Source organism: Gorilla gorilla, chromosome 4 (genome assembly GCF_029281585.2).
Source record: "Gorilla gorilla gorilla isolate KB3781 chromosome 4, NHGRI_mGorGor1-v2.1_pri, whole genome shotgun sequence".
NCBI lineage: Eukaryota > Metazoa > Chordata > Mammalia > Primates > Hominidae > Gorilla > Gorilla gorilla.
Window position 1 is genome coordinate 136,666,784 of NC_073228.2, and position 18,734 is coordinate 136,685,517.

An 18,734-nucleotide genomic window follows, 5' to 3' on the forward strand; every position below is an offset into this window, starting at 1 on the left:
CCACAGCTAACTATGCACTTCATGGCCCTAACGGCTAGGCTCCATTGCCACCAAGGAAGGAAGGGCCTGGGCATACACATCCCCAAATATCCCAGGAGGAAATGGATCCCGAGAATGACGGCCAGGTTGGGTTCACCTGCTTAGTTCCTAGGTTGGCAAGAGAAGGATGGTACCCAAGATAGGCCGGGGCAGGGAGAAGCAGGGATGGATGGGATCCCCACAGTGTGACATAGCATGGCTGTGAATGAGGTGGGTGGGGGAGGGTGAGCCCCAGAAGCCAGGACATCTGGACTCCAGCTAAGGGTGTGGAAACAGGCTATGAAGATCGCCAGGGAGAAGTGACTCAGAGTTGTCCCCACCTGACTACTCCGTTGATTGCACTCCTGGTGCTGGGAAAGGCCTCCCTGCCATCCAGTCTTTCTCTCCTCTCTCCACTCTGCAGGAACAACTCCAGCCTCTACTTGAGGGGCAGCTCTTCTCCCCAAAAGAACCCACAGAGCCCCTGTGGGAAGCCGCTTTCCTCCCTTAAGCCCTGCGGGCCCTTCAGAACAGCTGTGTGGTGACCAGTCTCCAGGAGGCCAGTGTTGGCTGGCGCGAGTGCCCGCAGTTCTCCATCACCACCTGCCAGCCAATGTGGGCTCCACACCACTGCCCCACAGACTGAGGAGGGATGCGCCACAGCTGTCCAAGCAGAAACCACCACGGCTTTTGGAATCTGGCTGGAGATGCTGACATTCCCAGGTCCTGTCCCGCCCCTGGCCTGAAAGACCATTCCCAGCATTCCCAGAGCCCTGCAGCTTCGCCCTCTCCACGCTGCTCCTCGCCCATGCAGCCCCACCTTCACCACGCTGCAGCAGGGCCACAGCTGCCAAGGGGGCTATGGGAGAGCGAATGGGGAAGCAAGAAAGTTGGGGGAAGAGGAAGAAGGGGGAAGAGAAGGAGAGAAAAAGGGAGAAGGGAGAGGGAGGGGGAGCACAAGATTGCCTGTGCAAGCGAGACTGCATGAGTATCAGAGCAATCCAGACGGCGAGACACTGGATCACTAGTGAAAGAAAAAGAAAGGCAACCAAGAAAGCTGGGGGGAGAGCCACTGAAGATGAGGGAAAACCAAACAGGAAAGGGGTAAGAGAGGGCGAGCAAGAGAGCGAGAAGGGAGGTGAGGGACAAGAACGAAAGCAAGAGCCCACAGGAGCAAGAGGAGCCAGCGCAGGCGCGGCCTGCCACCTACTTCTTCTTGTCCTTGTCCTTCCTCAGGGGCTGCTGCGAGGTGGCGTGCAAGGCCTGCGACTGCAGGGCCTCCACCGCAGCCTTCCGGCGATTGAAGGCGTTGGTCTCCTCCTCCAGTTCCCGGCGCTTTTCCTCCACCTTGCGCTTCTCCTCCTGGTGGACCCGCTTCAGGTGCTCAAACTTCTCATGGAGCTGGCATCAGAAAGGGGGCAGAAGATGCGGGGAGCAAGAGGAGGGCTTGAGCCTGGGCCAGGAAGGCACCCCCACCTCTACCCTCAGCCAGGCCTTCCCTCCCTCAGCTTCCCCATCCCAGCCCCCAGCCTGGCACATACCTCCCTTTCCTTCTCCTTCAGCTCCAGCTCTGTCTCCTTCACTTTGTTGACAAACATCTGCCTCATCTCTTCCTCCTTCCTCTGCAGCTCACTTAGGAACTCCTTCCTCTTGGCCTCGTATGTCTCTTGTAGGCTGTGGAGACCCAGAGAAGAGAGGCCAAGGATGGGATTATGACGGAATGGGGTAGGGCAGGGCAGAGCCAGAGAAGTAGAATCATGTGGGCGCGAGGAGTAAGAGGATGCTGGGGTCCCTCAGGGAACAGATGCCAGGGTGGTGTGTCTGGCCACAGCTGTGAAGACAGGCTCACTCTGGCTCAGGCTGTCACCTGAAGGGCTGGCTGTCACCATCGCTGTCCTGAAAGCCCATCTCCTCCAACTTGCAGCGCCGGTAGAGCTCGTAGTGCCGGCTGTGGGTCTGCTCGCGGAGGTCTTCCATGTTCACCCGGATCAACATCTCCCGCAGCTTCACGAAGTCGCAGTGATTCTCATTCTCCACTGAAAGCAGAGGGCCGGTGGGGTATCAGGCAGGCATGCAGGCGGGCACACTCCAGAGTCAGGGTAGGCACGCAGGTGGGCATGAGGAGGAAACAGCACAGGGTACTACAGGCAGCAGGGCAGGCCAGGGAACTCAGTTCTACCCCCCAGGATGCATTTCCCGTCCACACTCACCCTGCACCACTCCCCAGGGGTACTGCCGTGCTCGGACCAGCTTGTTCCCCACCTTCACCTCCTCGGTGCTGCCCACCACGGCAAAGGGCAGATGTGCCTGGAAAGGGGCCCGGGTATGCGTAAGCCCTGAGCTGACACAGACTAATGGCAGACTCTCCCTCCCTGCCCCTGGGTCCTAGGGAGGGGCAGCCAGACCTGAACAAAGGCTCCAGGGCCAGATGCTTACTTCCTGACTCTCTTCTGGAGAAATGTCCCAGAACTCCAAACAGGGGAGTGGGCTGAACCCTCAGCCCCCTCCCTGGTGCTCCTGATTCTCCAGGCTGTTCTTTCAGCACTCGGGCCTCCCAGGGGCCATTAGAGCTCCCTGAAAGGACCTGTGAGCCTGGCTCCCTTCCAGGTTCCCAAACCCTTAAGCCTGCTCAACTCCTTCCATTTCCAGGCTCCTCCATGAGTCCAGATCTTATGACACCCAAACCTGGGGTCCCCAGTGTAGGCCCACTATCAGATTCCTCCTGTCCCCTGCCCACAGATGTAGGACTGGCCAGCTCCAGATGCCCACCCTTCTGTCCTGGAGAAGCTAAGGCTGGAATCCTGGGGAACAAGAGTCTCCTGGGGCTGTGTCAGATCTGTGCCGGCTCCTTGCCCTCTGGCCCCAGGGCCCTGAGGCCCTCGCCCAACGCTCACATTCATGACTGCGTTAATCTCTGCAACAGCCTCGTCATCCGTGGGAAACTGGTAGATCTGGACCCCGTTGCTGACCAACTCGCCCATGATCTTGATCTTGAACTTGTGGAGCTCGCTCTTGGAGATGGTGTCAGCCTTGGCGATGATGGGAATAATGTTCACCTGCCAGGATCAGGGGAGGGGACAGCAGGCTGGTTGGCTCTTTTGAGCAGTGGTTCCCATGCCATGCCCAGCATATGGATAGCCATGCCCAGGCCATATCCCTGGGCAGGGGGAAGGAGGCCAGAGAGATGGAGCCACTCCCACGGGCAGCCATAGTGCAAACCCAGCCACCTGTGGCCATTCTGATGAGTTTCAACAATTGGCTGCAATGCTTCTTACAGCTCTGGTTCCCGCAAATCGCCATCCAGCCCCAAAACTGGTCCCCCTAGGCATACCCAGTTTTGACCCAGAATCCTTTGAAGGTCCTAATTGGCCTGGGGCCTGACAGAAGGAGTGGTGGGGGGCTATGCTCCCCACTAAGCAGGTAAAAGGACCCATCAGCAGTAGCCATAAGAAGATCCCAAAATCTCCCAGGCCCAGGCTATCCCATTTTTCACAATAAAAATGAACTCCTGAGATGGGAGGGCAGTCACGTGAGAGCTGACAAGGGATGTGGGGTCACATGCCCTTCAAGATGCACAGCACTTCCAGTCCTTCCCATGAAGCTGCCTCCCTTCTCTACCCCTACAGTACCCACCCCTCATTCACATCCCAATTCTGGGCCTTAACTCTCCTCTCCCTGATGGGCTCAGAAGGAGCCAAAGGACATTTATGTCAGGGAGGAAGGGGGAAGTGAAAGGAGGAGCTAGAAATTAGGAATTGAGAGATAGAAAATGAGCAGAGAAGAGGCTGAGATGGGAAGGGAGGTTCCCTGGAGTGAAGGGGAACAAACACTATCGGGAGCGGGAGGGGCTGAGAATGAGAATGATTCAGCTGCAAGCAAGGGGCTCAGGGTCAGACCCAGGGCACAGGACTCTGGAGAACGAGCCCAGAGCATTGGGGGCCACTGGAGCAGGAGGGACAGACGCAAGACAGAGAGAGGACCGAGCCAATGGGGGGCCACCCACAAGCCCCCGACCAGGTCCCTGAGGACCATGGTGTTCAGGCATGAGGCAGCCACCACATCGCATCGCAGCAGAAGACTATGGAGCCTGTGACAGCAGGTGGGGACAGGGATACCTTGCTGTCTAGTTTCTTCATGGTCACTAGATCTAGAGACTTCAGGGAGTGCCCTGTGGGCGTGATGAAGTAGAGGCAAACGTGGATCCTTGTGTCATGGTAGTCGAAGAGCGAGCGGCGGATCTTCAGCTCCTCCTGCAGATAATTTTCAAACTGCGCATCGATGTAGTCAACTATGGGCCTGTAACTACAGACAGCTCCATCACCCAGGAGGCTGCCAGCTGAGATCAGGGGCTTGGGGCTTGGGGGGCTCAGGGCTCGGGGCCAAGCCAGGCTGCCCCCTGGCCTTTTCTTTCTGGGAACAGCTTCTGCCTGAGATCCCTGACTGGATACAGGCAGCTGACCCCTTCTCCAGACACCTAAAGGAGTAACTGGTCTGTTGGTGACCACAGAGCCTCAGATATTCCCCAAGAGGCCCTCCCTGGCCCCCTGCAGTGTGAGGGCTGGGCTACTGGTATGGGGGCCAATGTAGGTGGGGTGGGAGGAGGCTGGGTGGGGCCGCCCTTCCCGCCTCTTGCCTCTCATCCTTATTGATCTGATCCCCAAAGCCCACGGCATCCACAATGGTCAGCTTGAGCTGCACGTTGCTCTCCTGGAGGTCGTAGGTCTGGGGCCGCAGGCGCACGCATGCCTCATGGTGACTGGCTTCCTCAGTCTCGAAGGTCGTGTTGAAGAGTGTGTTCATCAGTGTGGATTTGCCAATGCCGGTCTCCCCTGGGCGGTGAGGACAGGAGGGGAAGAAGTGGGTGTCATAGGCTGGAAATGGGCTGTCCTTGACTGGTGGCTAGGCCAGGCAGGGCTCAGGCATCCATGGCCCCTGGATAAGAGAAAGGGGCAGGCCGCCCACCCCATCCCTCATCACCCCCATTCCCCAGGAACTATCTTTTCCTGTGGCCTCAGAAATAACCTGTGGAAGGAAGAGCCAAAAGGTGGACTTGGACAGAAGACATAGCTGTGTGTGATATGTGATGTATTTCCTCAGGGAGCAGGGAAGAGGCAGAGCCAGGCAGCTGTGTAGACACCACTGCAGACCCAATCACCTCACACATAACCTGCTCTACACAACACCCCTCCCGGGACCAGGGTGGTCATGGGACCAAGAGGGCCAGGGTCTAAAGCCACCAGTGGCTCAACCCATGCACCCCGGACAGCCCTAGCTCCACATGGCTTTAGCTGGGGGAACTCAGGATGGGCTGCTTCCCGAAGGGCACCTGCAGAGGGACCAGAAGAGCACTTTGTGTCCTTCTGGGAGTCCCAGGGAACCTCCAAGAGCCTCTCTGCTTGGGGCTGTATTTGTTCACATGCGTGCTGGAGCACTTACCATAGGATATGGTGATGAGGGGCAGAGCTGTTTACCATAACATCCTTGACACAGGGTGGGAAGCAGTAAATGAGTACATGTTTTTTAAATGAACAAACAAATGAATAAATGAACCTAAATCTCTGTGATAAACACCCACAGTTTACAAAGCACTTTCATGTGCCCGATCCGGTTTACTCTTCATGACAATGCTGCGTCAGGCCCTGGCTCTAACTCTATCCTTGACTCTGGCAGAGACACCAACCAAATCCTCGTCCTGACACCTCCAAAGTTTCACTCTGCCTGGGAAGCCCCCTTGCAGCTCAACTGGGGGCCAGAAGCACCCCCTCTCCCAGGAGGTTCTCACCCACCCTCTGTCTGAGGCCAGGCCCTGACACTCACCCACACAGAGGATGTTGAAGCTGAAGCCCTGAGTGACCGACTTGCTGACCAGCTGGTCGGGGAGGCTGTCGAAACCCACATGGCCGCCCAGGGAGAGGCTCCGGGGCTCTGGCTCTGCATTCTGCCAAGAGAGAAATAAAGCAAGACATGAGCCCACTGGGGAAGAAAGGTCAAGCTGCGGGGCGGGCGCTAAATCTGAGTTAAAACAGTGAAGCAGCCCCACCCGATGTCTGAATTCTCAACAAATCTCAGACACACCCTGAGTAAACCCGAGCACCAACCCCAGGCCAAGTTTCCCCAGAGGGAGCCCGATGCCCCCAGGGGGAAAGGCCCTTCCACTCTGTAGCTTTGCTCCACCTGGGATGGCCAGGGATGCCTGGGCTGAGGGCTCCATGTCTCCTGGCATAGGTGGCCCCAGGGGCTGTGGTTGCTACCCATAAGGGCCCACCTGTTTTCCTACTCAGGAGGAGGCCCCAGATGGTCCCAGAGGACCAGATTGGAAAGTGTGTCTGTTCCTGCAGCCAGCTCTAGGAGAGGGGGGATGCTGCCCCTGCCTAGTCCTCCCAAGCCCTCCCACTGAGGCAGGACTCAAGCAGGGCCACGTCTGGTCCAACCCCCTCACAAGCATGCTCCCTCAGAGGAGCCTTCTCTATCAGCTGGGCTCGTGGCCCTCCATGTTCACCCCTGCTCCTCACACACCCACGTGTGGGACTCATGCATGGACCCTGCTAAAGGAGCCGGCCCTCACTCACACAACCCCCCCGTGGGGCTCAGGGGTGGGTTCCAAAGGGACTGAGACTCTGAGGCCTCCTCCCTTCTGCCTCAGTGGTATTCTCTAGAGACCCCCAGATCCTGGCTCCTGACTCCTGCCACCCTTCCACCCCCATCTCAGCCCTGGTTGTCTAGACAAAAGGTTCCGGGCAAGAATGTGGAGGCCTGGCCTTAGCAGAGAGCTGAGCGGCAGGCCCTGAGTGAGCTGGGGCCACTGGAGCTGGCCCACCGCTCTATAAAAAGAAACCACGAGGACCCAAAGCAGAGGGTCATGGTCACACTCCAACTTGTGTGGCTGGTTTCTCTGACTCCCTGGAATGGGGTAAAATGCTGCCCGAGGGAAGGTTCCCAGGCTCAGCCCCTCTGGAGGGCAGACCTTAGGCAGCTCCATGTTGTGCAGAGTCATGCCTCCTCCATTCCTGAGCCCTACTGCCCTGAGACAGCTAGAAAGAGGAAGGAGAGGAAGGGGCAGCAGATTCAGAGTCTCTCCCGCCCATAGCCGCAGGGTGGTGAAGCAGGTCCAGCTAAGGACAGCCCAGGAGATAGGGCCAGTGGCAGCCCTTGTGCAGATGTGGATACAGGCTCGGGGTCAGGAACGGACGGGGCCCTGACTCCTGCCCCACAGAAGCATCTCCTCAGCACCTGAGCATCTGACCTGTGCCGCAGCCCACTGCCTTGGCCTGAACCCCTCTGGCCATCCTTCCCTCCCAACCAGAGAACCTTGGCACTCAAACCCAACCTTCTGCACAACTGATGTCTACCTCCCCACAGCAGCCTTGCATCAATGACTCCCAAGTGTGGGTGCTGGCAACCTAGACCCCACATGGCCCCTCTGGGCAGTTGTACCATCCCCTCAAACAAGTCAGGGCTACCCCTAAACCTGCTTTCTCCCATGACTCTCTCTCAACGGAGCCTCTTTTCTTATAGCTGACCCTTTCTCCCCATCACCTAGCCCCAAAGCATCATGTCCCAATCTCCCCACTCAAGCCCAGATCTCCTTAGGGCTGCAAACATAATTGGAAAAGGAGGTCCCAAAGGCAGTTTCCTCTCATTGGTGCCCACATAAAAGTAGTTAATGAAGCCTAGGAGGTGCTGGGTCAGGTCCAAAGCCCTTAGCATGGTGTTCCAGGCCTTCCTCACTGGCCTGGTTCCAGCCCAGCTGGTAACTCTGAGCTCTCTTTTCAAACTCTGCCCCTCCCCTGGGCTCTACAGCTACTCTACTTTTTCCTTGGCACCCACTCTCACCTGGCCCCCAAGCACTTACGTTCCAGACCCCTCACTTGGCAGTTATCCTGTTTCCTAGTACTACTGGTTATCCTTTTTTAATGCGTCTTGATTCTCCACCTATTCTATAAGCTTTTAGATGTTGGCTGCGGGTTGGGGAGGTCAGGTTTTCTATTCTTCCTTCCCTCCCATTACTATGCCCAACATGCTGGACAATGCTACCATTTATAAGTTACTGAACACAGCCTCCAACTGCTATGGCATCAGAGCACCTGCCCACCTTACACAGGGCTTCATTATTTAGTCTCTGTTCCACCTCCTTGTGGCAGCTTGAGGATCAAATGGAGGACACAACAGTCGGTCTAGAGCTTTTTTCTTTTCAGGCAAGACTGAAAATCTCCAAAATTTAAGGCGTGCTGTGCTTGCAGAGAAGGCTATGTGTTTATTCATCCTCTTCTTCCAAGGGGTGACACAATCAGGATGCAATCCAACATCCTGTAGTCTGCCGCCAAACCCCACCAAGTCAGCTGTGTCTGGAAACCACACACACACACACACACACACACACACATGCAGCCGCAGAGCACTTACTGAGAAGCAGAGGCCATTCCATTCCTGTTTTCCCCCACTTTCTTACAGTTCTAGGCTCCAGAGGCTAAGTGTAGCACTGGGGGTTGTTGGGGTGGGTCTCACATAAACCACCTATCCACACACAGCAACTGCAGAGTGGCCTCCTCTCACACAGCTTGGCTCTCTCTGTGGAAGTGTGGGGTACAGGGAGGTCATCATCCCTAAGTTGTTGCCCAGGCTACACTCTGTTATTGCAGGGGCCACACATCTGGGGCAATACCTGTTTAGGAGCCCCGGGGACCAGTCAGGGGTATGAGTCTATGGAGCATGCATACACACACACACGTACACACACAGAATGGCCACTGGCCCTGATGGAGGCAGTGTTGTTACCTGGTCCCAGGAGACTGATCTGACCTCCAGGCTTTACCGAGGGGTAACTCTCACTAATGCCAACTCCCTGATCATAGATTTGGCATCGACATGTGATCTAAGTTGCATTGCTCACTCCAGGGTGCCTGCTCCAGGCATCTCTACCAACCTGAGTGGGGTTACAGCCTAGGAGGAACCAGCAGTCCCTGAAGTACCTCCTGCACATCTCAGCTACCATGACTCAGAAATAAAGTCAGGTGTCCCAGTGGCTACCAGCCCTGCAATTTGGTGGGTGAGACCACAGCTCCAACTCCCAGGGTGGGAGCCCATCAGCGTGATGCCATGATCGGTGCAGGTACAGGCAAGTGATGCAGGTTGAGCCTTTATGACCATCTTGAGACCATTAGGGGAGCTAGCCTAAGGCTGCAGTCTACTCACAGGATGGCAGAGCCAAGAAAATCACAGAGAAAAGAGGGAGCCAGAGTCTGCCCTATCTCTGGGCTTTTCCCCTTCCCCCTGGCCATATCCTCTTTATTGCTGAGGCTAGTTGAGTGGTATTATCTATTACTTGCAACTGAAACATCTTCAGTGCCATAGGATCCAAAGTAAAACTCTTTGGATGCAGAGGAACAGGGAGAAAGCGAGGAGAGCCAGGAAAGGAGGGACAGTGTGGAAGGTAAAACATCTCAGTATTCACAACCAAAGGAAGGAATGGACGTCTGGGATGATACCAACACCTCACTGAGGACCACCATGTGTGAACTAAGCCAAGTGATTTACACCCAGGCTCTCACTTGGTCCTTCCTCACTGTGGATGACAGACTCCATGATTATCCCCATTTTACAGGGGAGGAAACTGAAGCACACAGAAGCTAGGGAACTAACCAGGGCAGAGCAGGAACCTGAGAACAGACCAAGCTCTTGTCCCAAACCACTCTGCTACATTGCCTCCCCTGTTCTTAGCAGGCTTCCAACTCATTCATTCAGTCACTCAACACACACGCACTGGACATGTCTGCTGTGTGCCAGGAACTGAGATGGCTGCCAATGAAAAGATGAGGACATCAGATCCTTGACCTCAGAGGGCTAAGCCTAAACTCAAATGCCTTTAGAAGCCAGGCAGGTAACATATATAGGTGAAGGGGAGCAGCACCTTAATAACAATGGCAACAACAACAGACATAACTAACATGTATTGCATGCTTGCTTTGCGCAACCCTAATTTAATCTAATTTAGTCCACACATCAGCCCTATGACATAGGCCGTAGCAGCCTCCCCATTGTCTAGATGAGACAATAGAGGCATCAAGAGAGTGTGTAATTTGCCCAAGACCACAGTGCTCAGGAGAGCAAAGCCAGGATCTGAATGGAGACAACATGACTGTGAAACCCACACTTCTAGTCACATCACTCCCTGCCTGCTGGATGAAAGACAGCCGCTAACTTGGCCAAGCGTGGGGGTTCCCGGGGAGAGGTGGGAATGGCAGAGAACTGGAGAGCCTGTGCTTATGCTCAATCCATGGTGGCCGCAGTTCCACAACGCCAGCCAACTGTGGGAACACAGATCTAGTGTTGCCAAATCTTCCCATTTTTAAAGAGAACCCAAAAATCTCTCTCTCTATATATATATACACACACATATATATATATGTATGTATGTATTTTTTGAGACACAGTCTGGCTCTGTCACCCAGGCTGGAGTGGTGTGATCTCAGCTCACTGTAACCTCCGCCTCCTAGGTACAAGCAATTCTCATGCCTCAGACTCCCCAGTAGCTGGGATTACAGGCACGCAACCACCACGCCTGGCTGATTTTTGTATTTTTAGTAGAGACGGGGTTTCACTATGTTGGCCAGGTCGGTCTTGAACTCCTGACCTCAAGTGATCCACCTGCGTTGGCCTCCCAAAGTGCTGGGATTACAGGTGTGAGCCACCATGCCTGGCCCAGAAATCTATATTTTTATGTGAAATTCTGTAATTTTTAAAGATTGACAACCAATACAAACTGAGAATACCATGAGGGCCCAATACAACATGTCAGGGGGCTGGCGTGGGCCAAAGGCCTGCTGGTCTGTAAGCTGGCTCTGGTGGGAGGGTGAGCTGGACGGACCCTGCAGCCAGGCTCCATTCTCAAGTCAGGAAGCCCCATGGCAGACTGCTCTGTGGGGAGGAGTCTTCAGGCAGGACAACTTAACTTGGACCCCAGAGAGAGGTGGACCCAAAGCCTCTGGCTCATTCCACACACCCAGCTCCCTGAGGTGCTCACACAGGGGTGAGCGTTGTATATGTCTTCAAAGTCCCAGGATAGAGAGAGTTGGCAGCTCTGAGCTCTACATATGCAATGAGAAACTCCATGGGGCCGTTATCCCCTCTCTAATCACTAACAAGCTTTTGGCTCCTGAGCCAGGCCCCAGGCTTCTGTGTCATCATTTCTTTGGCACATCAAAGACAACAACCAAAATAATAACTTCTCAGGCCTGCTGCATGCCTCCATGCCCAGCCGTCCAAGACAAAGTAGAGAACAGCATTTTGTTACGCAGCCCAGTGGATAACTAGGACGCCCTTTTCCTGATAGGAAATGCTCTGTCTGAGCCTCCTAGAGCAGCCCTCATCACCAGCCAAGAGAAGCTGTCCCTTTTACCATGAAACAAGGTGGGATCTGGGAAGAAACTGCATCTCATGGTTGCCCACACACAAAAACAGGTTTTTTATCCAGAAGGAACTGGAAATCTACTGAATCTCTAAACCAACAGAGCCGGGGAAGCTGTGGGTAAATAAAGACCCCTGTGATCCAAACCCCCAAACTAGGCTGGTTGTTGCAGTGGGAGTAGAAAGGATACCCCGCCATAAGTGGATTGGCTACTGAGTAATGGACAAAGAGCAGCCCCCAGACCTCAGGCCTTCCAGAGTTCTCCAGTGCCTTGGACTTTGGATGCTTTTCTTCCTCTGGGCTCCCATGCCTAGCACCCACTCACCTGTACACCCAGTCAGGCAGACAGGAAGCCCACTCCCCAGGGGAGCTCCAGCCCTGGGGGTGGCCCTATTAAGTAACTGAGCAATGGACCCAGGAGTCAATGGACCACTGGAAGCTTTCTCCACCCATGTTTCTGGCACAAACTATGCTAGCCCCGGCTCCAGCTCCTCCCAGGAGCCTGGGCCTTAAATAGCCAGAGCAGAGGCCCCTAGCCAGAACCCGTGGTCGCGGTCATAAGCACAACTGTCCTTGAGCCTGAGAGGAATCCTAGGAATTTTCCCAGGAAAGGCTTCGGCTCTGGTCCCAGGATTCCACAGCAAGCCTCTAAGCCTAGGTCAGAGGTTACGGGAAATAACCAAGGAGACATATGTGGGAGGGTGGGGGTGGGATGCTGCTACCCGGGGCCAGGAAGGAAGAATAGAGGCAGGATATACCTGTCCCAAATCAAGAGGACACCTGGGAGCCAAAGCATCTTTCTCCTACAGTGACAACAGAAAACTTGAGAGAAGATTCAAGCAAGGATCACCCTCCATGGTCCCAACATGATGGCAGTCAAGGTAACAGGAAGCCAATCATCCTCACAAAGCCAGTCCTACTCCACCCATCCTGGGAAGAGAAGGAATTTTGGGAGCAAAACCATCCCCTGACCCCAATACTCCATTCTCTCTGTTTCTCTGTCTCACTAAGAGGCACTGTCTTTCCTTTCTGCACACAGCCAGCCAGGCTGGAGCTTATTAATTTGGGATAGTGTGTTTCAAGCTTTTCCCATCAAAATCAGATTTCCAGGAAGCTAAGAGCACAGTTACTGGTAGCTGGGCCAGTACTCGCCACCCCAACCCCCAGGCCTAGGACAGACACATTCTTGGCCTTTATTGTGCTGCCTGAGAGGGAGTGGTCTATCCCACCACAGAGGAGATGGGGAAGGCGCTCTGGGCTGCAGAATGTACTAGAACTCCAGGCATTCATATTTTCTTACTTAGCTCAGGGACTCCAGTGGCAGCCACCACTGCCTTGTAACAGGGAAAGCCACGAGTGGTCTGGGTATCACTGGCGGGAGAAGGCAGCCTCTGTTTCACAGCAAATGAAACCCTTGGAGGGAGAATGTGGGCAGCAAAGGTGCCCCGCCTTCTGTCCAACCCCAGGATGGATGCCAGTGCTGGAAAGGGACGGAGGAATGCATGGGCACCAATACGGGTTGGCAGAGGTATGGGGGTGGCACTGCTATACTTCTCTGCTGCTTGTCCATTCACTCCAACACCAGGCAGAATGTCAGGTTTGTACCCAGGCCCAAGAACCATGTCTGGCAAGTGGGCTTGGGTCCATACCCACAGCCCCTCCTGAACCCCAAGCATCAGGCAGCCCAAGCCCTGGAGCCCCCTCAGAAAACAGCCAGCCACCTGCCAGCAGACATGGGCCCCTGTACCTTCCTCTGCTGGTTCTGTCCCTCTAATCTGACCTCTAGGATAGGGAACACCTGAAAGCCATGTATCCTGAGGAGAATATCTAATTTGCCCCAAGAACATGTAGGGCAACTGCACGCAGAGCCAAGATGCCCCCTGCCCCATCCTCCGCTGCCTCTTCCCAGCCCCAGTTCTTTCAGGAGCTCTGAAGGTTCAGATGGCTCCAAAAGAAGCCAACAGAGTGCCCCAGCTCTACCACAAGGGCATGGAGACCTTGGGAGGGCGTCTCCTCCCCAGGCAGATGTGTCTCCCTCCTGCATGCATAGCACTGCATCTGGTTATCTGGCAAAGCTTTTGCCTTGGGGGCCATGCCTGGTGATCCTGAAACCCAAGCTGGCAGCACAGAGGCAGGAAGGCTGGGGAGGCTGCAAGGGACACACAGAGGCCAGCTGGCCCTCAGGCCCTTTGCTCTATCATCCTGCAGCTGCTCGCCTCTGGTAGCTGGACTTGAGCCACAGAGACATTCGTGGTAGTTACTGCCCCAAATATAATATATGCTTCCACCTAGCCCATCCGAGGGCTCAAAACGCCAAGGTATCCACCCTGTCTGTCATCTCTGGTATTGGAATTTGGATCTTGTTCCCCCTACCTTTGCTAGCCAATGACCAAAGTCTGCATCCTCACCCAACCTTGGGCTGTTGGCATCAACAAGATAATGCACTCAAAGCACCCACTGCCCTCCTTGCCATCCAAGGTTTTTGACACAAGTCAGACCCTGGGTTCCCAGGCTCCATCCAGTCTCCCTCCTCCTTGGCCCTGAGCTTGGTCTCCTCCTTGCCATCCTCTCTGTTCCTATCATGGTCAGTCTTTTAGCATGTGCTCCCTGGGATGACCAATGCTTCCCATCAGCCCCGCAGCTCTGACCCACTGCAATCAAGACCCCAAGCAGACCTTCCTAAGGTGGGCACACATAGCATGGTCTGATGCCCAAGAGGGAGGGAGGGCAGGCAGACTCACCTCCTGGGGGAGAGGGCAGAGCTGCAGCTCTGCAGATGGTGCTCACATGTGCCCTGGGAGCTGCACGGGCATCTCTTGCTCAGCTCCCGTTTTTCTTCGGCATGGCTCACCAAGGAGGCTACTGGCCGTTTTTACAAGATGGGGAGATATCACTCTGACAGAGACCTTGAACCCCACTTGGGTGCGGGCTCTCAATTCCTGCTTCAGGAGGGACTAGGTACTCCCTGAAGAGCCCGCTTCTTGGGGAAGTATCAAGATTGCGGGGGTGACAACGGAAGTGACAGATGGTGCTGGGGATAAAGCAGAGATGGGGGTAAGTGACTGGCTGGGAAGAACGCCAGTGTGAGGCTGCGTGCTGCACGTTTCTTCCTCTCCCCCTCAGCTTCACTTTCCCCAAGCCCTAAAGGGTTGCTCACCACGGGGTCTGAACCTGTGAGATTCTAGCAGGAGAAAACACCGGAGCTGGCCCTCGGGGAAGGAAGGGCTGAGCCCCAGAGTCAAGGTTCCAGTTAGGAGGAGGGGCACAGCAAGAGTGGACAGGAATCTGGCTGCCCGAGGAAGGCAAGGGGCAACACACCCTCCTCAGAGGGCTGCTCCACACACCCACACACAGAGGATGCCAACCCTTACCCCAATACTGATCTAGGGTGGAGCAGAGCCCAGTCAGGATGCCAAGGCTGTTGGCCTGTGGTGTGTACACCATGCTATGTGAGGACACAGGAACCCAGCACACATCCATCTCAAAGTACAACTCTGTATGCTGTCTAAGCTCCAGGTCAGGACAATTCTCAGGCCTGCAGGGCTAGACTGACCACTGAGCTGGCCAGAGGGACAGTGAGACCTGTCATGGCTCCATCACATCCTGGGGCTTGTGAGACACCTCAGCATATTTCCAAACATGCCACGGACTGCAGTTAACCCTCCATAAACTCTCTGAGGAACCAGTGTGGCTCTGCCCATTTTACAGCAAGATAAAGGCAGAAATGATTTTCCCAAGATGACAAGCCAGGAAGAGTGAATGGAGTCCAGACTTAAATTCAGGCCAAACTCCACCCAAGGTCTCCACCCAAATCCAACCCTATCCAAGCCCTTCCAGGAGGCTGACAGCCCAAAGTGCAGAGGGTGTGGAAGGTGTCCATCCCTCCAGCTGAAGCTGGCATAGCAACCAAGGCCCTGCGCTCAGGCTCTACGCCCTTGCCTGAGTCAGTCCCCTCTCTGTGCCCTGGCCACCCCGCAGCTAATACCAAAACTCCTCACAGGAATGGTCCGAGAGCAAACACAGGACCCCAGGGGAAGGCTTGACCAGCCCACAGCCTGGCCTCTCAGCTAACCCTCTGAGGACCATCTCTGGACGAGCAGGGATGGAAGCTCTACAGAGAGTGCCATGAACAGGGCAAATGCATCCTCTGCTCCCTTCTTACATAGGGGGCCAGTCCTCACATCCACATGGACAATAGGTAGCATATATTATTTATTGTGTCCTTACCAGGTGCCAGACACAGCGCTAAGTACCTCCCCTGGATTCTCTTGTTGAATCCTCACAATACCCCTAGGAGGGAAGAAATATTTCTATCCCATTATACGCATGAGAGCACCAAGGGTTTAAATAACCTGCCCAAGGTCACATGGCCAACAAGGAGTGTCTAGGATTCCTATCAGGCTGTCTGATTCTGGTTTCTCTACATACCTCTCCCACCTGCAAGATCAACTGTTAAACCTCTGGCCACAGACAAGACCCAGACATAACTTTCTGGTCAGCTGGGCACAGAAAATGCACACAGACACACATGCAGAGACACCCAGGCACTCACGGGTCTCTTGGCCTCCAGCTAATCAGCAGGTCTGTTAGGATTCAGGCACTGCCCTCCTCCGGTACATAAATTCCAATTTATAATACGGGGCGAAGTGAATCTCTGAGTAGCCCAGCCTCTGAATCTGTTCCTCATGTATTTAAACTTACTTAACTGACATACGGCCCCCTCTCCAATGGGAATAAAACACCCGAGTCTAGAAATTATGAAACCAAGAGCTCCTGCTTTAGTCATGCACATTTCCAAAGTAGAATAAGAAATGTATTTTCAGATTAAATGGAAAATTTACATATATAAATTGGGATGACAGTATTTATAGCATTAATTACATAAGTCCTGGCTCCCTTATTTAGCCCCAGAACCAATTCGTTATCGTTCACATATTCAGAATTCCCCCTTCCCTCCAACAGCCCTGGGCCTCTCTCCTCCTCCTCCTCCTTCTCCCCCTCCTCCCCCTTCCAGCCGACCAGGGCCTCACATGCTGGCAAGAGGACACAGCTTCCTTCACTGTCACAGCCTAGCCTCCCAGACACACCCAGATCCAGACTTAGACAGCAGGGGATGTCCAGATACAACCCCCCAAAGGCCTCCCTCCCGCGAGTGAATTATGAAAACCTTTAGTAAGTTGGCTGTCGGCAGGCTCAGGCCCAGTGAGACCCCTGCAGGGACCACCAGGGACGTCAACCTTCTGAGGACCTGGACTGGAGCCCAAATAAACGCCCACTGGGCTGAGTCTGGAATACCTCCAGCTCCTGGCGAATGGCTGCCGCAGACCCGACCACTGAGGCCTGACCTGCCTGGAGTCGCACCCAGGATTCCGGCGTGGGGAGCGGGGAAGAGGGGAGCGGGGGAGGAAGGAAAAGCAGGCCAAGGGTCTTCAGGACTCAAGTCTGCAACTGTCCTGGGCTCGTGTGGGAGACTCCCTCGGATCCTGGGGCCTCCATCCTCCCCGGCTGTACCTATCCCGCAGCACCTGTGCGGCTAGGACTCTTCCCCAAGTGTGCAGAAAGAAACGCCCTGGGCGATAGGGTCCGGAGTGTCCCGGACCCTCACCTGCGGCCCCGCGGGCGCCACTCTATCTTCGCACCTGCCCGGAGCCAGGCGGGTCTTCGCTCCTTCCCGCGAAAGGGGTTTGCCTTGCCTGCGCCCCAGGAAGCGACCCCGACCAGCCGCCCGGCAAGGCAGGCCGCCCGACGCTCCGGGACCCCCCGATAGCGCGGCCGAGAGCCCGCGCCGGGGTCCTCGAGCTGGCCCGGTGTCGAGGCCCGGCCGTGAGGCGCTGACAGCCCGCCTCGCGCCCCCCGCCAGCTGCAGGGCGGCCCCTCCTGCGCCCCGCGCCTCCCGCGCGCGCCGTGGCCCAGCGGGGCCCTCACCGAGAAGCGCTCCAGGTCGGTGGCCGCCATGGCGAGCTCCGCACCGGGCGGGTGGGCTGGGACGAGCGCAGGGGCAGCGACAGGGACCAGCCGGCTGCGGGACGCGCTCCGCCCGGGCGGCTGCGGCTGAATGGATCCAATATGGCCACTTCCTGGAAACTCCCCTTGGCGGCGGCGGCGGGAGAAGCCGCGGAGCCGCCCCTGCCCCCGCCCGCGGGACCGGCCTCCCCGCCCGGCCCGGCCACGAGCGCAGCCGGATCCCCGCCGCTTGGACGGCCGGGGGTCTCCGCGGCGAGGCGGGAGGTGCCAGCTGCGGGGACTGCTGGGACTTGTAGTCCGCGCGTTGGGGGACCGGGACGGCAGCGTCGGGGGGCTCGGGGCTGGTGCCCGGCGGGCCTCTGCGTGTCCCCTGGAGCCTGGGGCCGAGCCTAGGTGAGAGTCTCGTGGGTCCGCGCGCTGGGAAGCCTTTCCCGTAAGGGGGAAGTGGGGCACGGCGTGCGCCCTAGAGATCTCCCCCACCAAGCCGTCTCCACCCGCTGGAGCCTGCAAATGTGCTGGGACCACCAACCAGAGTGTGGACAAGCTGCGGGAGACCCGTCGGATCCGGGAGAGGCCGCGGCAGCCTAGTCTGCGGGTGCCTTGGGCACCACCTGATGCTCCGGCCGGAGCTAGGACGGGAACCCCGGCGGGACCCGCGCGTCCGGCCAGGCGGCCTTCCCGAGCAAGGGACCAGCCTTCGGCTCCTTGTGCAACCAACGAGCAGGATGCGCAGTTTAGGCTGGGATTCCTGCAATAGAAAAGCGGAGCTCGACGGTCAAGGCATCAGATTGCAAGTGTCCATCACCCTGCCTGTCCCAAGGGCTTGGGACAACGTCTTAATGGAGTCCCATCATTGTGCAAAGAGGATGACCGCTCCCAATGCGTGCACGTTCTCTCCGCTAATGTCACTGCTCAAAACGTTCAGAAAATTAACACTTACGCCAGGGTCGGAGGCCTCAGGAGGTTCTGTATCCTTCTCACTGACAATCTATACAAAAGCAGCTCCCAAATCCTCTGAAACCCCGTTTCTTTCTCTTCCCTCTGCCTTTCTCTCTGCTCTTTCTGGGAATGTGGCAAGGTTTGCCCCCTACCCCCCACTGGCCTCATCCCAGGTTGGTCCACCCTCCACACACACCCCTCACCCCAGTATGCTGAGAAGCAACCTGACCTGTTTCTCCTACTCAGAAACTTGTGCTGACTGGAGGTGCCTAAAGACCACGTTCGACTTAGCACACCTGGCTTAAGAGGAGCCCCCTCTCTGCTGTTTGACCTTGTCACCCTGATTTGGCTTTCCCCTCCTCACTCTCCCAGGCAAACTGTAGCTTGTCCCCAAGGTGGACTGACTTCC

The 18,734-nt window shown here is 56.0% G+C and overlaps 1 protein-coding gene across 8 annotated transcripts in view; it reads right to left on the minus strand.

Moving 5' to 3' along the window:
- SEPTIN8 (septin 8) overlaps positions 1-17,638 on the minus strand; it is a 26,978-nt gene extending 9,340 nt beyond the window's left edge. For 2 of the 8 annotated variants that reach the window (XM_031010838.3, XM_031010840.3), the window contains exons 1-9: positions 17,348-17,638; positions 5,836-5,956; positions 4,652-4,847; positions 4,134-4,314; positions 2,913-3,074; positions 2,229-2,325; positions 1,886-2,054; positions 1,560-1,692; positions 1,229-1,419 (exon numbers count right to left, since the gene is read on the minus strand). In XM_031010838.3, coding sequence (XP_030866698.1) covers positions 1,229-1,419; positions 1,560-1,692; positions 1,886-2,054; positions 2,229-2,325; positions 2,913-3,074; positions 4,134-4,314; positions 4,652-4,847; positions 5,836-5,956; positions 17,348-17,377 — 1,280 coding nt within the window. In that variant the 5' untranslated portion in view covers positions 17,378-17,638. Of the gene's footprint in view, positions 1-1,228; positions 1,420-1,559; positions 1,693-1,885; positions 2,055-2,228; positions 2,326-2,912; positions 3,075-4,133; positions 4,321-4,651; positions 4,848-5,835; positions 5,957-14,163; positions 14,412-17,347 lie in introns of those variants that run through there. The other 6 variants (XM_031010836.3, XM_031010839.3, XM_031010837.3 and 3 more) reach the window with 5 other exon arrangements.
- Positions 17,639-18,734: the final 1,096 nt, after the last annotated feature.